Below are 16656 nucleotides of genomic sequence, written 5' to 3' on the forward strand. Positions count from 1 at the left end.
GGTTTGGAAACGGTAGGTCAACTGAAGAGATACAGTATGAGTCAAGTCAACACTGCCCTTACTTTACTACAAAACACATGCAACAGTAGGAGTTACATTTACAGTTTTTATTGTCTTGTATTATTATGTTTTCTCTGGCCTTCAGGAAAAGATAAGTGGAGTTACACCAGGTCATTTATTAACAATGTACACAGGTTTTATCACAAGCGTTACAAACTTAAATGTCCCGTTCAGCTTCAGACTGATGAGCCTTAACATCCTTATGTAAAATACATTGCTCTGTAGTGATGCCTTGTGTATATAGGGTGGAAAAAGTATCAAAATCGGAGTTTCCCAGAGGTGTTAATCAACCCTTACAAGAATAATTAATATAGGTGGGACAATCTTCACTCACTTTCAAATGTTTGTTAGAGATCAAACTAAAGAGTTCTGATCAAAGGGGCCCTCTGATGCTCATTTTCAGGGTCACGTTTGTATTTTCTTTGTATGTCTCCATGCTTTAAAGTTCAGAAAGCTCTTTATTTTTCTCATACTGCCTGTGCTGCAGCACCTCTTTTCACCCTCTGTCTGAAACCAGAGCCCAGTCTGCTCTGATTGGTTAGTTGGCTGGCTCTGTTCTGATTGGTCAACCGCTTAGAGATGTCCCGCCCCTTAGCCTATCACGTACAATGTGTTGGAGCACTAGCCAACAGAAGCATGAGTGTTACATAGTGATGTCACTTTGTTACGGAGTCCAATGGAGGCATTTCAGGCGGGGAAGGAAAACCAAAAAAAGCATAATAGGGCCTCTAGTGGTTATGTGAATAATATAGCAATCTCAATGTCAGTCAAAACAATCGCACATGGTTATTTTTACCAAATTGTGTTATATTTAGCGAAAGCTTTAATATCCACCACACAGTATTGAAGTAAAGTCAGCGTATTTGATAGGAAATATCACGACATCTAGACTTTGATCTCTTCCTCCTCCTCAGAAGACGAATCATTTGGTGTTTGGCGTCCTTGGGAGAAAGCCGGGGAGCCGGTGCTGTTGTTGCTCCTCATTGTTCCTTTGGTGAAGGATCCTCCACCGTAGTGACGGGACAAAACATCCGCTGCCTTCTGAAACCTCTCCGCCTCCATAGCATGCTCCACTCTCTGAGGAGACCCGGCACAAACATCTGGAGTCCTCACTGGCCTCTCCTCCTTCTCCACCTCCACCTCCTGCTCATCCTCCTCCTCCTCCTCCTCCTCCTCCTCCTCCTCCTCTCTCCATTTGCGACTGCAGCGCCTCCTGCTGTTCATGTTCCTGCTGAAGGAGCTCATGGAGGGGTTGGGGGAAGTCCCCTCGGGGCTTTGCACAGGTGTTAAAGAGCCGTTGTCTTCTTCTTCTTCTTCTTTTTCCTCGTCTGCTTCCTGGCTGTGATTGGACATCTGGAAGCAGCTGGGGTTGTCGATCCAGCTCAGGACCTCGGACATTAGAGAAGGCCCGAGGTCCACGGTGAAGGAGGCGAGGGAGTCTGATCGTGTCAGGGGGAAGTCTCCTGCTTCGGGGAGAGAGCCGCGCCGGACGTCTCCTTCCTGAAACTGTCTGTCGAGGCGGGAAAGGCGAGGCAGGGTGACGAAACCTGACTGAAGACCTAAAAACACGAAGAAAAGTCAGTAAAATGATCTGATAAATGTGACACAACATAATGAAAACATCCAAGGGAAAAGAAGGGACTAGACAAGGACAAACATTCAGAAAATACAGAAGGACACAGACCTTCAGAGCAACATCACAATCACTGAAGACCCTCTGGTGAAAAACTGGAAGCACTAAACATTGATCAGGTTTATTCTGAAAAGTCTTTGATTTTAAACCAACATGTCTCAGTTTAAACAAAACCTAACTCCCCATCTCTTCTGAAATGATTTGACCTAAGATGGTTTGCTACCACTATTTTCAAACAAGTGATGGATCAGCCGTCTTTGGATTTTATACGAAACCATCTGACCCGAGACTTACTATATTTAAAAAAAGAAACCAAGAGGAAACGATATGTGTGAGAGCTGAGCTACAGGTTAATACATTACACAACCCAGTCACTCTCTGCTGAAACTCCTCAAACTCCTGAGTTTCAGTAAAAGTTACATCTGTTAGTGACTGTGACTGACAGCAGAAACCAGGAGGAGATGTGGGGGTGGTATGATGTCACTGAAAGAAGAGCGGGGAAAGGGATCTGGAGACGGAGCGGGGATTTCCGCTAGAGACTCAGCACCCTGCTGCACGATACGCTCTGATTGGTTAGCGGGTGTGATGACCGGTGTGTTTATGCTGAGCAATGACACACACACACACACACACTGATGACAGGAAAAAGCCCATTAAGTATCTTTCTTTATGCTGAACCAATTGTGTGTGTGTGTGTGTGTGTGTGTGTGTGTGTGTGTGTGTGTGTGTGTGTGTGTGTGTGTGTGTGTGTGTGTGTGTGTGTGTGTGTGTGTGTGTGTGTGTGTGTGTGTGTGTGTGTGTGTGTTTGTAGACCTGATTGTGTACAGGTGTTGCCATGGTGAATGTGGATGACTCAAGAGAAGCTTGCATGTTTGTCCTGAAGGAAAGAGTGTGTGTGTGTGTGTGTGTGTGTGTGTGTGTGTGTGTGTGTGTGTGTGTGTGTGTGTGTGTGTGTGTGTGTGTGTGTGTGTGTGTGTGTGTGTGTGTGTGTGTGTGTATACACCACCAGTTTGGGGTTTTTCTGTCATTCACAGTGACTAATGCATCGCTGGTCTACCACTATGATTTCTTATTTTATTTAGTTTCGTTTATGACTTTATTTTTCAGTTTACTGTGACCTAAATAAATAATCTACAATCTCAATGCCTCTTCCTGTATCTTGACATTTCACATCACACCAAATGCTCCCTCATGTTAAAGGTGTGTGGTGTACGGTGGTCGACAGGTGCAAACGCATGACAACGGTCCAAAACATTTGAATTACGATGCAAAATAACAATCAAATTGACAGCGTTTATTAAAAGTGCTTGTGACAGTGTTGCAGAAAAGACTGTGCTGTAACTTGAGCCGGCGTTGACAGGAATGTGTTTTGTTTTGTATAATGCCATTTAATAAATCGACATATAAAATGAAGTTTTGAAAAACGTATTTTACTCAAATGCAAATTATGATTCGACCTGTTACCCATGGTTGAAGCAACAGGTCCAGCTGAAAACTAAATGAACTTCTCTGTAGAAGTCTGTGGAAAAGCTTTGCTCCTTGAGTAGCATTATCCAAATATTCTATAAATAATAATAATAAACTTCTTCAATAGGTGTAGCTTATCATCAGCGTACAATGTCAGTAAAAAACTGACATTGTCCTGTTCGTATTGTGAGTTTATACCTATTACAGTAACCTGGCATGTAGCCTTCACTGCTGCACACACACACACACACACACACACACACACACACACACACACACACACACACACACACACACACACACACACACACACACACACACACACACACACACACACACACACACACACTATTACTAATAATAGTGAGTTATCATACTCCTGATCCCTCTTTCCTCACTTCTCTGAGAGCCTTACTTCTTTTCAGCTTGATTTTTAAATGAAGGTGATTTTAACCCCCCCCCAGCCATGAAGGCAGTGATTAACCTCATTATCTCACCATATGTGGTGCAGAGGGGGTCATCTGTGGAGCTGACGGAGCTGGGAAACTGCACCCTCTGGAGGCAGCCGTTGGAGGAGTCCAGGTTGAGCTGGGGCAGCGAGACAGCGTTCTTGATGATGGGAGAGACCTCTGGCGGCAGCGACGACAAATCACGGGAGCCCCCTCTCGGTCGCACCGCAGAGTTTTTCCTCACGTTCCTAAAAGTGCGCGTGAAGAACCCTGAAGACTTGGAGCTGGTTGTCGAGTCAGGACTTCCCGGCTCACGTGGGCCGCCATAGTTGCTGAGGAAGGAAGTGTCGCCGAACACCTCCCCGCCGCGGCCGACGTGCATGGTGTGTCGGAAGTCGCCCAGCGGCGGGCTGATCATGTCCACGCACAGTTCGCTCTTGAAGCGGCGTTTCCCCTGAGAGCCGGACACAAGGCCCTTAATCGCTGGCAGTTTGCCCAGACTCATGGCGGCAGAAAGTTGCGTAATGTCCCTTAATTTGAATCCGAGCTCCTGTCAGTCGAGTTTAAATTCCAGTTTTGGGTCCACTGTAAAACCAAAGAGAGAAAAGAACATTTTAAAAGCAGGGACAGTGGGAAGAGAAATATGCGGTTGCTAAGTCAGGAGAGAATGTGTTTATAATCCATTCGCCACATGGCCGGAGCCAAGCATTCACCCACTGTCTGCCCCCGGTTTCTCTTTTTGATCTGCACTGAATGATGCCAGTATGCGCAGAGTCAGTCAAGTCTCCTTCTGCATCACGCTCTCCTCTCTCTCCTCTGTCTCTTTCTCTGAACGCTCAGCTTGCTTCTCCTGCACAACAGCAGCTTTCAGTCATGGCAAAGTAACAAAAGGGGGGGAATTAATAAAGCCATACTTGGTTTCCTCTGGTCACTTCAGTTTATGCTGTGGGAGAGAGCTGCAGCACCTCTTTTCACAACCCCTTAGAGATGTCCCGACCCTAAGCCGATCACGTACAATGTGTCGGAGAGCTAGCCAATAGGACCGTGGGTGTTATATAGTGATGTCATCATGTTTAGGAAGTAAACAAAGGAGTCAAATGGAGGGGTTTCAGGCAGCGGTGGAGAGTGTGTGGGAGAGAAACTTCCTATGGAGGGAACTTGGGATTTTAGCCTTTGCAGACCATTTACATGCCCAAAAACCTGTAACACAAAGGGAAAACCCACAAAGCATAACAGGGCCTCTTTAAGTTTAAAAAATACTTTATGTAAAGAAACTGGACTCAAAGTCTAACTTATTATTGGCATCAAAATATACAGCATCAGAATCAGAAATACTGACAGTTCTTTCATTAAAAAATGTCCTAAATATTTCAGAATCATATATATGTGAAAATACAGGATTATGATCATTGATGCATTTATGTCATACTGGCTTCCTAAATGTGGGGAAGTAAAAGTATAAAGTAAAGCAACTGCAAACAAACTAAACCATACAACTCAGCTGATTCATACACAAAAGTAAGGACATACAAATTTATATCATATCTTTCAACATGGAGAACGACTTATAGGATCGTCTCACCGAGAAGCGTTGCAAAACTAAAGTGAGTCTGGACCAGCGGGCTGCTGCCACTCACTGTCACACAGGGGTTGATAAACTGGGGTAAAGTAGCTCCAATGATGACGACTATAGCTTGCCTTTCCATTTATTTGGACCAAAAACAGCGTGTGCATGGCTCCACGATGAAAACGATGTTTGCTCATCGCAGCCTGTTGCATCAATACGTCATGCAGTGTTCAAAATAACCACAAACAACCTATAATCATCGTAACGGATGCAACAAAGGCACATTTCTACCATTGGATTCCCCTTTTTACTTTTTAAGTTTCAGGTTGGAGGATTAGTAAATGGGTTTACGTCTGAGGTGTCAGTTCTCCTTACTTCAGCATCCCCCACACACACACGCACTTATGTCAAACGGTGAATAAAACCAACGGATAAATAATGAAAAATTGGGGAATAAAATGAGTCATTTCACAAACACAGAAGCCTTTACAAATATTGCAATCATGAAATTGAAATTCAACACAGCAGTATCTGTAGCTTACTTGCAGCGAGTCCTTTCAGATGTGTCTTGAACAGATCCTCTTGTGTGTCTCATCCGATTCTTCACTCCTCAGAGTCTCGATCTTGGGGTCCACTGGCATGCACCGTCTCCCCCTAAAGAGGTTTATCCATGTGTGGCTCCACACTGTCCACGGGACATCCTGTCACCGGGCCCCGCTTCTTTGTCCTCCTCCCTCTACAGCCGAGACCCCCGGGCCTTTAGAGAGGCAATCAGAGCGAAGGGAAAACCAGGTTACTCTTTCTTGATAAAAAAAGGGCAATAATGTAAAGTGCCGTAATCCAGGGACTGTTTTGTCTGCCTCACCCTCGTAGAAAAGAAAAAAAAAGGCTCATCCAGGATTGTCCATGCACTGGATTAGCTGCTAATCCCTTATGTCTTCCCTCCCTCCCCTGACTCCCTCACTTGCTTCTTCAATCCACTTAGTTCCCCGGTGGGTTTCCAGGTAGGGGGGGCTTCTGTGTTTTCATTCAGAGCAGCCAGCTAGAAGAACAGACAGACAGAAAGAAAGGGAGAGAGATGTGAGTTACACACTGGACCAAACACTGAAAGCAGGAGCATTCAGGCGCACGTAACTGTGTCGTTTTGGATTGATGGATGCTGGGAATCTCTTTCTCTATCCCTCTTGCTTTTCTCTTTTCGAGGAATTGGTTAGCTTGCAAATAAAACCAGAGTACAACGACAACTTTGAAGAGTCTTTTGTGTACAAACAAAGTCTGACCCATATGATTAATTACTGGTTTCAGTACAAACACTTTGCATTATTCTCTTCCCGACAGCCTTATCTTTAGAGCCTACTGTATCAAAGAGGGATCCAATTAAAAGCTGACTGTGTCTTTAATGTAGAGTCCTAAATGCTATCAACATTCAAACACTATTGCCATTTAAACTAAGTTTTTTTAGCATCTGGTGTTGAAATGCTGGTTCAAGAAATAAATGTTGATGCCAATATACAGTATGTCATCTTGGACAGAGAAACTATGACATTATGTCAACATATTACAATAAAATGGTCATAAAAACAACCTATAATTAAATAATAATCACAATATATTATAATAATCAATCAATTCATATTTATTATTTTATACGAGACATTTTTTAATTATCATTACGCTGAGCCACAGGGATGCCAGACATATAATATAATACACAACATAAATCCATCCAGTATTTCTCACAGCCCCCTAAAGGCCGTGTGTATCTGCTTTTTTCTGTTTACTAAATAAATAACTCAAAGCCAGCGCTGGTAAGCTGGAAACATGTGACCTCTCCAGACTGCTGGCATGGTGGATTAATCTGACCAATCTGCCAAGGTGATGCTGCCACTCTTACTGGGCACTGATTACCTTCCCTAAATCTTTAACTAATCCCAGTTTTTTTAACTGGACAAATGTTCGTCAGAGAGAGGGAGAATTAAAGTAAGGCTCTGACTAATCAACATGAATTGAGGAAAGGAAGGTAAAGTGGTTTTTAGTCGTTGCCTGACAACTTCTGATCCCTTAGCTCGGTTACATTTAGCTTAAAGGAGCGATTAAGACCTGTGGGGCACGAAAAGGTGAGCGGCAGATCAACATTAAGAGACGCAAACACGCACTGTCAGTTCATCCAAACATCACACAGATTAGTCCCCAGATTGATTAATTCCTTGAGATATAGTTTTCACCCCAAAATCCGAAACTAGAACTCCTTCATCTGTCATTATGCTGCTGCTTTCCAGCTTTCTCACGCGTAATTCCCAGCTTTTCATTGGGTAATTAACATGTTTTCTCCTGCTTTTATAGCTGCCAATTTCTTTCACCCTCATATCAGCCTTTTATACGGTTTCCTTCATGGTTTTGCGAGCAGTAAACACAGCTCGACTCAAATTAAGGGTAAATACCAGCAGAGAAATGTACTTTGGGAAGTTCATTGAGAGAAATTGGTCTCATTTAGACACCACTTAGATCTGCTAAACGTGTTATTTGGAAGTTAATTGTACCTGCAGTCATCCATAAACAAGCCTATTCTGCTTGAAATGCCTGCAGACAAGACGAAAGGGGGGGTTTGAGAAGTAAAATGGGAACAGATTGCAATGAGGAGAGCAGACCTGACGCCGTCTATTATGGCCATCAAATAAAAAGGATCTAAGGACGCTGATGAGAACCACATTTCACCTCCTGGTTTTATGTGTGTTTTTCTCCCTGTCGTCTATTTTCAGCTCTTCCTTCAGTAAATCATGCTGGGTTTTTTTGTCCCTTCTTTTCCCTATGTCACCAACACACACACATACTCTGTCTCTGTCACTCAACCTCGGTGCGAGCAGATTTAGTGAATAAAGGAAACATCTGGAGCCACAGGGCCACAGACAGCAGAAACTGGGTTTGGATGACATTTAAGGGAGCATTCATTCACATCTGCTCTGAGAAATATTTGCCTGTGCGCTGGAACATGGTCTCATTGCTCCTTTACGAAAGTACATTTACTCAACTACTGTACTTTTTCGCTCCCCTGTAGTGTGTTATATAGTTTTGGTGCATGTAAATGGTCTGCAGGGGCTAAAATCCCTGTGTTACCTCCAGAGGGAGTTTCTCTCCTACACGCTCCCTCCTGAATGAAACGCCTCCATTGGACTTTGGACGCGCTTCTATTGGCTAACACTCCAACACATTGTACGTGATAGGCTGCGGGGCGGAACATCTCTAACCAATCAGAGCAGACTGGGCTCTGGTTTCAGACAGAGGGGGAAAAGAGGTGCTGCAGCACAGGCAGTATGAGAAACATAAAGAGCTTTTTCAACATTAAAGCATGGAGACCATGTCCCAGTAGAGGAACTAAATACTAATATGAACCTGAGAATGAGCACTAAAGGGCCCCTTTCACAGCTTGTTTCACAAGCTTTTGTCACACACACACACACACACACACACACACACACACACACACACACACACACACACACACACACACACACACACACACACACACACACACACACACACACACACACACACACACACACACACACACACACACACACACACACACACACACACACACACACACACACATTGTCACAGTGGGTCAGCTCTGAGGTTGCTTCCTCTGCTGGACCGGAGGACCTTTTGCAGCACGAAAGCAGCTAACTGTGGTTGAGGTCAGCACAGCCTGACCATTACCCTGGCTCCAAAACACGGCATGCTCTCAGGATTTACTGCTGCAACGTGGCAACAACACACACCAAATCCTGCTTGTGTGTGTCTGTGCATTCAATTGACTTACTCTGTGTGTTATCTGGCTCCAATCATAGCTAACTGTCAAGAGATGTGAATGTAATGATATTTAAATAGGAAGTGTGTGATATCTGACTGACGAATAGTTTGTTGTCTATCTGATTAAGATTAGAGCACTTATGTTACTTGAGGATACCGGGCACATGCCAAGAGTGTCTAGGCTCCCTACTGACATTCACCTTTCACTCATAGAGGCACACAACCAAGCAGAGAGAATACAGAGACCACACAAAGACTCAAGACAGCCATGAATAAGGGCAAAACAACCACAAAAACACAAATTGATTACAAAGAGATGCAAACCAGCTGCAAAGCCACATAAAGAGACTACACAAAGATTCACAACGCCTATGAAAAGGCTAATCTCTTCAGGACAGAAAAAAACAACACATTTTTTCTCTAATATTCTCATGGCATGTTCTTGATGTGTGACAGTATCAGGGTGTGAGCACAGATATGTGTGATATCTTATAAATGCTATCTCTGAGCAGTTTGACTCACATGTGAACTTCCTGTTTGTCCCTCTCACACTTTCCTTAATGCATAACCGAGTCAACAAAATAACTGATAGAAGAAATGTTCGAGATAAGACCGACCTCTTCCACTAGTTCAATGACTGCTTGTACAGCACAAAGAAATCATTACCCACAATGCAATAGCAGGCAGGGCAACCAAAACAATTTTTATGGTCAGGTTTAACCCTTGCCATTATTAACTTGTTTTTTGTGTTTAATGTGTGTGTGTGTGTGTGTGTGTGTGTGTGTGTGTGTGTGTGTGTGTGTGTGTGTGTGTGTGTGTGTGTGTGTGTGTGTGTGTGTGTGTACACTCTTGTCAAAAGGGAAATGAGGCGAAGTGACTGTGAAGTGCAAACATGCCCCACTTCAAAAGCCATGCCCAACAAAAGGCATAAGAAATGTGGCCTCTCCAAACTTCCACCTAGCAAATATAAACACAGAGGCACAGTGAAAGTTTCCATTAAAGTCTTGTTTAGAAAGTCTGTGTAAGTGACCTCATGTTTCCACCTCACACACACTTTAGCTCATTATGATTTGTGCTCATTCTCAGGTCCATATTTATATTTTGTGCCTCTACTGTTTCCATGATCTAATGTTCAGAAAGCTCTTTATTTTCCTCATACTGCCTGTGCTGCAGCACCTCTTTTCACCCTCTGTCTGAAACCTGAGCCCAATCTGCTCTGATTGGTTAGCTGGCCGGCTCTGTTGTGATTGGTCAACCGCTGAGAGATGTCCCGCTCCTTAGCCTATCACGTACAATGCTTTTGAATGCTAGACATAGAAGTGTTACATTGTGATGTCAGTATGTTCAGGAAGTAAACAAAGGAGTCCACTGGAGGTGTTTCAGGCAGGGGGGAGTGTGTGGGAGAGAAACTCCCTCTGGAGGGATTTTAGCCTCTGCAGACCATTGACATGCACAGAAACCTATATAACACACTAACCCCTAAAAGCATAATGGGGCCTCTTTATGTTTTTGGGTCCTTTGTCATTGTTGCAGTGTCCATTAAACAGAGTCCAGATGTTCGGACAGATAAAGGACCGTCTCTCTAACCATGACCCCCCCCCCCCCCCCAAAGGGCTGCCAGTCTTCTGCTTCTTCACACAGTGACCAATTGATTGTTTCCACCTAACGAAGACTCACAACCTCATAGAAGCTGCAGCTCGAGTTACAGTTTACAGTAACTCTATGGCTTATAATACAGCACAGTTTATTTTCAAATTGCAAGTTCTATTTAAAACGTGACCTTAAAACACCAGTAGCCGCTGAACTAACAGGAAGTCACTCTGCAGAAGAGGATGTAACATAAAGCATGCAGTCATTTAACATATATCATAGCTGAGTTACTATTGCAAATATATGTAGAAAGGCTGTGACTTTATTATAAGACAGTTTGTTTTCTACATCTTGTAAGGAGTAAGAGAATTAAGTCATTAAAGTAATGAAGTATAATGCACAGATGCACCTGCAAGATTATGTTCTAGCTCTAGAGCTGGGACAGTAAAAGTATTGAATCAAAGTACCCATAGTAGAAGTATTCATTATGCATAATAAACCATTTTAACATAAATTATACATGATATCATAGCATCTATAATTTAATATATTGATGTAGTTGTTAGGTGGAAGCTCATAAAGGTGACATTATAATAATAAACAAAATAGAAAATAATAAAAAATACAATTAATTTAGCTCATCTTGTTTGTTAATAATATTTCGGAAGCATCACTTAATCTGCACAAAATAATTAACAACATGTATTAAATACACCTGCAATTTCTCCCTTTGAATTGTAGTGCAGTATAGCGTAACATACAGTACCTCAATATTGACTTGATTACGGTATTTGAGTAACTGCATGTAGTTACTTTACACCCCTGTGGATTATAACGGTGATCAAGTCCCGATTTGTACACATTATTGTGTCAAAATCACTTAAATGTCCAACAGAAACATGAACTCACCATTCAACCAAGAGGCTGCACAGCGATGTAAACACGTGGGCATGGAGAAGTTGTTTCCATAAGAGATGGGCGACTCTTTTTACGCACAGAAATACACTTTGTAAACCAACAATACCGGATTAATGTGGACTGTGTAGTAACTCTAAACCACTCTTGTTGCTGGTTGCACGTGAGCTACTTTCAGTCCACGGTTCGCACCATGCGTCAAACAAAGTGTGCTTTTCGGAGTAAGCCTACCTGTAGATGAAGCAGTCCCCTCGCAAAAAAACACACCTCTGTTCTCTGTCATCCTCCTCGGTCTGCGGTCCTCACCGTGTGTTTCCGCTCGGACATGAAGTGTGTGCAGCGCGACGTGCACAGACTCTGACAAGTGGAGGGAGGGAGATGGAGAGGAAGAGGAGAGGAGGAGGAGGAGGAGGAGGAGGGGAGGATGGACTCCAGTGTGTCGGAGCTTAAGCTATACAAGTCGCTTTTACTGTACTTATATAAGTCAGCATTCACACAGAGGCAGAGGCTTCCAAACAAGGTGCCACCTGCTCAGGGACACTAGCATTCACACACATGCACACGTTGTGGCCACAGGAGGAGATTTGGGTTTAAGTATTTTAAGTATTGACATGTTGAAAATGCAAGGGCTTGTGATCAAAGCAGTCCCTCTGATTGGTGGATGACTGCTTCACACCATGTAAACATTTGCATTTCAAGCAAAACTATGACAACACATGAAAAAAGAAGAGAGGAGAAACATGAAGAGTAGAACAACAGAAGGACAACATTGTCTGAGGCCGTTGAAGGAGCCCATGTGTACATGATGAAGGCTGCCATAATAAACCGCTGTGACTCTTCCCACACTGTGCTGTCAGAGTGGACTACTGGGTCTGGCTGACCTGAGTGTTGGAAAGAGGAGATGATAGGAGAGGGTTTGTGCCTTGAGAACACATTTGAAAAATCGAGGGATCATTTTTAATATGTGACTGTGAGGGGGAGGAGCTCCTGTTCACAACAGCTGCAAATATCAGATATAAGTGATGAGTAGTGCATGAAGGTGAGGAACAGAAAAAAGCAACGAGCAACGAGGTGGAAATTTAACTCCAGAAACAAAAAAAATCCTGTGTGAATTTCTATTTTGATTCCTTGTTGTATATTCAAGCTATGGTAGGAATGCAGACAGAAACAGAGGTCCAGCCTGGATAAAAGAGGCTTAAACATGGAGCTCATGGGTAGGAAAGGAGGAGAGAGAAGGAGGTGGAGAGGAAGGAGTTCTACTCAAACAGGATGAGGAGTCTCTGAGAAAGATTTTTCTTCACAGGAAATGACTTGCTCACAAATCAGGCAGCCAAGAAGCTATCAGGTGAAACTCATTTAGTATTCAACGGCTCACTAATATCCCTTTCACTCAGACCGAATTCCTCCAGTAAAAACACTTTTATGGATCAGAGTAAAGGTGATTCTACTTCACCCAGAGCACCACTTTTAATGCTGGGTGTCCGTCAGTCTGAACGTGATTTTTCTTTTTAGTTCTTTGAATCTGGCTCTCATGAAACCCAGGTGTGCATTTAAATGGCATTGGAAGAAGTACTCAGATATTAGTACTGTCCTAATTGACTCCATTACAAGTAAAATTCCTGATTTCAGAATGTTACTTACGTAAAAGTACACAACTATTGCCATCAAAATGCATTTAAAGTACAAAAGTATTACACTTCAGAAGAGTGAGTATTACAAAGTGATGTCACTATGATCCTGAAGTAAACAAAGGAGTCCAATGAAGGCGTTTAAGGCAGGGGGTTGGGGGAGTGTGTGGGAGAGAACTTTAGGATTTTAGCCTTTGCAGACCCTTTACAAGCATTAAAACCTATACAACCCACTACAGGAAAGGGAAAACCCCCCAAAACTAAATAGGGCCTCTTTAATTACAATACTTGAGTAAATATGCTGAGTCATACTTTCCATTTCTGCCTTTAAAGAACATTATTCCTGAAGTGGGACTGTTGGGTTGAAGTGTGGGGGGGGCGGGTGATGAGGTTGATATATGGAGGTCTGGTGTATATGAAAGGATTGGAGTCCTGTGTCTCTGTTTGGACTGTGCTCTTGTTTCCGTGGATTCTTGCCGTTCAGGAAGCTGAGTGTTGGCCCAGAGACAATGGAGCATTGTAACTTCTGTCCTCAGTGCTTTCCAGAGTACAATAATAAAAACAGACATGAATACTGAGCAGACACACACTGAAACACTTAGTTCTGACTGTCATTGGACAAATACTGCTCACCTTTGTTTGGAGAAACCTGGTGTACATTTAGGAGTCCAGACAGAACATTGCTTTTCAACCGACCTGCACTGCAGAGAAATTACATTAATACAACTAAGATTACCCCCACCCATCCCTTAAGAGTCAAACACTCACCTTTGAATTGAGTTACGCGCCTTAAACCTGCAGTCTCTGTTATGGGGGGTGGCAGTACAAAAAGGTTGATTGTATAGAAGTCTGTGAAAAAGTGATCTAACTTCTCATTTGATTTTCCCAGTAAACATTTTCCGACAGAGTTAATGGCTCCCATCAATGGCCAAATAACTCAATGTGAAATGCCACAATGCCAGACTCGAGGATTCAAAACAGTAATCCAAACACCAATGGGTGCTGTGTCCACTTCCTATGTAAAGTAGGCACAACTTCCTGATACAAACCTCAAACCTGCAACATATTTAGCTTCTTCTTCTTTGAATCTTTGGAGCTTGCATCTTAAAACTCAGCTTGGATGTTGTACGTGCTCAAAAACACTCATTTACTTTGTGCATTATAATGTGTTTAGGAGCGTAAAATCATATCAATGTACAATAACTTACGCTGCTAGCATTAGCCATGTTGCTATATATATGTGTCCACTGCAAAGCGTTTTGTAAATAAATGCAGTGTGTCTTTTGTTGCTGAAAGCTCTGAGGATTACAGCAAGCATTTTGACATGGTTTGACATGCCAGCAATAACACAAATTGGACGGAGTCACATGATTGTCTGTTGTTCCTTTTTGTCTGCCTAATGGAGGAAACAAATGATGATGTCTGGTAGATCTGGTGAGCACAGCCATTGTACTTCCAGACAGACTGTATGATTAGAGCATACACACAGATAGACTCAGACATAGAAACAGAGACCAAGTGTTATTATATTGGGTTTATTAGCATAAACAAAATTGCTTCCTGTTGTCTTAATGAATAACTAGCATCTCCTAATCCCTGCAATAAGAAGGATTGCATGTCTTTGTTGTTGGACCCTAAACATATTCCCTGTTTGCAACATTGCAGACACAAACATGGTTGTGTAAGGCTGAAAATACACACAGCCACTCCCTTGCATTATTTTTATGTTTCCCAAGAGAAATGGCGTACTTCCTGGTGTTGTTTTGTTGATGCCAGTTAAAGAGGGGAAACCAGTGATGCAGCAGAAGGTGAGGCCCATGATGCAACTGAAAACAGAGGACATCATATCCAAGTTAGTCCATTGGAATCACAGAAAAAAAACAAACAGCAGCAGGAACATAAAATCCAACATACTGAAATAGTGTGACTGATCTATTACTAGCTTTAACCCTGTTCCTGTTCCGCAGCAGCTTCTAGCATGCGGTTAGCGTTAGCTGCTTTAAAAAAAAAAACCTGTTTGTGCATCGGGGAAATTGATGTGCAGCAGTGGTTGGTAAAGTTGTCTGTGTTTGCAGTGCAAATGTGTGGTGGAGCGCCGATTTAGACAGCTATGTAACACCCTGTAATTCAAAAAGTCCACTCAAACCTCATTGCGTTGGAAGGAGAGTGACAGGAAGGGGAGCGACAGTTTTATCTGGCACCATAAATACATGCATGTGTGCACATTTCTCAGCGAGTAACAGACTTAAAACGAGTCAATGATGTAATATTCAGTTCAATGAACATTTATTACAAATATTATTATAATACAAACGACCTATTCATATAGGATCGACTTATACACCTACTGTGGGTGTTGGGAAACAAGCTAAGCTAAATGCTGAGTTAGCATTGTAGCACTTTTATAGGTTTTTGGTTAAAGACCTGAAATAAGATCGGTGGTTAACCCAAGCCTAAGATATTTTTTGGGTTTGTTCTTTGACATAAATACGTCAGTAAATACCTCACTGGTGGATGTTTGAAGCTTTTGATGGTCATAGAAATGGCAGAAGCTAACAAGTGACTACACAAGACTCCTAATCGTCAACGCGCCAAACATTAGCCGCCTTTAGCTTAGCGGTGGTGACATGAAGTTATGTGGCCCGTAACTTTAGCTTTTTACTTCTGCATTTATGCTTCAAAAATCATAAAATTGGTGTAAATATGTGGAGATTTTCCTGCTGAGAAAAATGTGTAAGTATCCCAAACTTAGTTTTGCTTATTTTCTGCAAAACTCTAGGCGCCCTTGCAATGCTAACTTTGGTTTAGCCTGCAAAAGTACGTCATCACTGCACCACTCTACGGAGGAAAAGTCTTCTTCTAAGCATGTAATGTGTTGATGAAATCCTGTGAGGTCTGATTTGTATCACTAGGGATCAGCCACATTGTCTCCATTGGAGCAGGGAAAACATGGCTTCGGAAAATATTTCACACAGTGGAAAAATGACAAACTTTTGAAGTTAATTCAGTGATAAATAACAGTGACCTCTGGTTTGAATGTTCTGATGTTTCTGTCCCGGTTATTGTTTGTCCAAGCTTGTTGTTTGCTGTAATAAGAATTCTTCACTTGACTCCGACCCTCTGGTGTTATTGAGGTTGATTCCACGTTAAACAGGAAATTGCATGGTATTACTCTGGGATATTTACAAGATCTCATTGGGTTGCTGGTGCTGCCATATTTGACAGAGTTGCAGAGCTGAAAATGAGAGGACATATTAGCTGCATTGAGGTTGTGCAAGTGGTTTCTATGGACATTTATCACCCTAAAAAATATGTCTCTTATGTACAGAGGAGACAACCATAACCTGGTATTAATTTCACACTTTTAATCCCAGTTTCCTCATATTGTAAGACATCAGGGCAAAGCAAGTTTATTTATAAAGCACATTTTTAAAAGGGCTTCACACAGATAAAGCTCCATATACATTCATTTAAAGAGACATAAGAGGTATAAATACAAGAATACAAATTTCAGATCAGTATAAGATATGGATAGTA

The 16656-nt window shown here is 42.5% G+C and overlaps 1 protein-coding gene across 6 annotated transcripts; it reads right to left on the reverse strand.

Annotated features, from left to right (window-relative positions):
- Window positions 1–41: 41 nt before the first annotated feature.
- Window positions 42–11838, reverse strand: cdc42ep1b (CDC42 effector protein (Rho GTPase binding) 1b). 6 transcript variants are annotated; one of them, XM_063903963.1, is made up of 5 exons: window positions 11723–11838; window positions 6145–6218; window positions 5719–5933; window positions 3658–4194; window positions 42–1619 (listed from the first exon to the last, which is right to left on the reverse strand). In XM_063903963.1, exons 4-5 carry the CDS (start codon window positions 4112–4114, stop codon window positions 946–948), a joined length of 1131 nt encoding a protein of 376 aa, XP_063760033.1. In that variant the 5' UTR covers window positions 4115–4194; window positions 5719–5933; window positions 6145–6218; window positions 11723–11838; the 3' UTR covers window positions 42–945. The 6 variants fall into 6 exon arrangements, with proteins under 6 accessions (XP_063760033.1, XP_063760034.1, XP_063760032.1 ...); XM_063903964.1 differs by having other exon boundaries at window positions 6141–6218; XM_063903962.1 differs by adding an exon at window positions 11486–11560 and having other exon boundaries at window positions 5719–6218; window positions 11723–11806.
- Between the last annotated feature and the right edge of the window lie 4818 nt (window positions 11839–16656).

The sequence above is a fragment of the Eleginops maclovinus genome, chromosome 16 (genome assembly GCF_036324505.1).
Source record: "Eleginops maclovinus isolate JMC-PN-2008 ecotype Puerto Natales chromosome 16, JC_Emac_rtc_rv5, whole genome shotgun sequence".
Lineage (NCBI taxonomy): Eukaryota > Metazoa > Chordata > Actinopteri > Perciformes > Eleginopidae > Eleginops > Eleginops maclovinus.

Coding starts and splice junctions, on each gene's coding strand:
- cdc42ep1b (XM_063903963.1), bottom strand. CDS start 4,114: ATGAGTCTGGGCAAACTGCCAGCGATTAAGGGCCTTGTGTCCGGCTCT. Junction 1,620..3,657: donor CCCCCTCTGCACCACATATG/GTGAGATAATGA, acceptor TCGTGTTTTTAG/GTCTTCAGTCAGGTTTCGTC.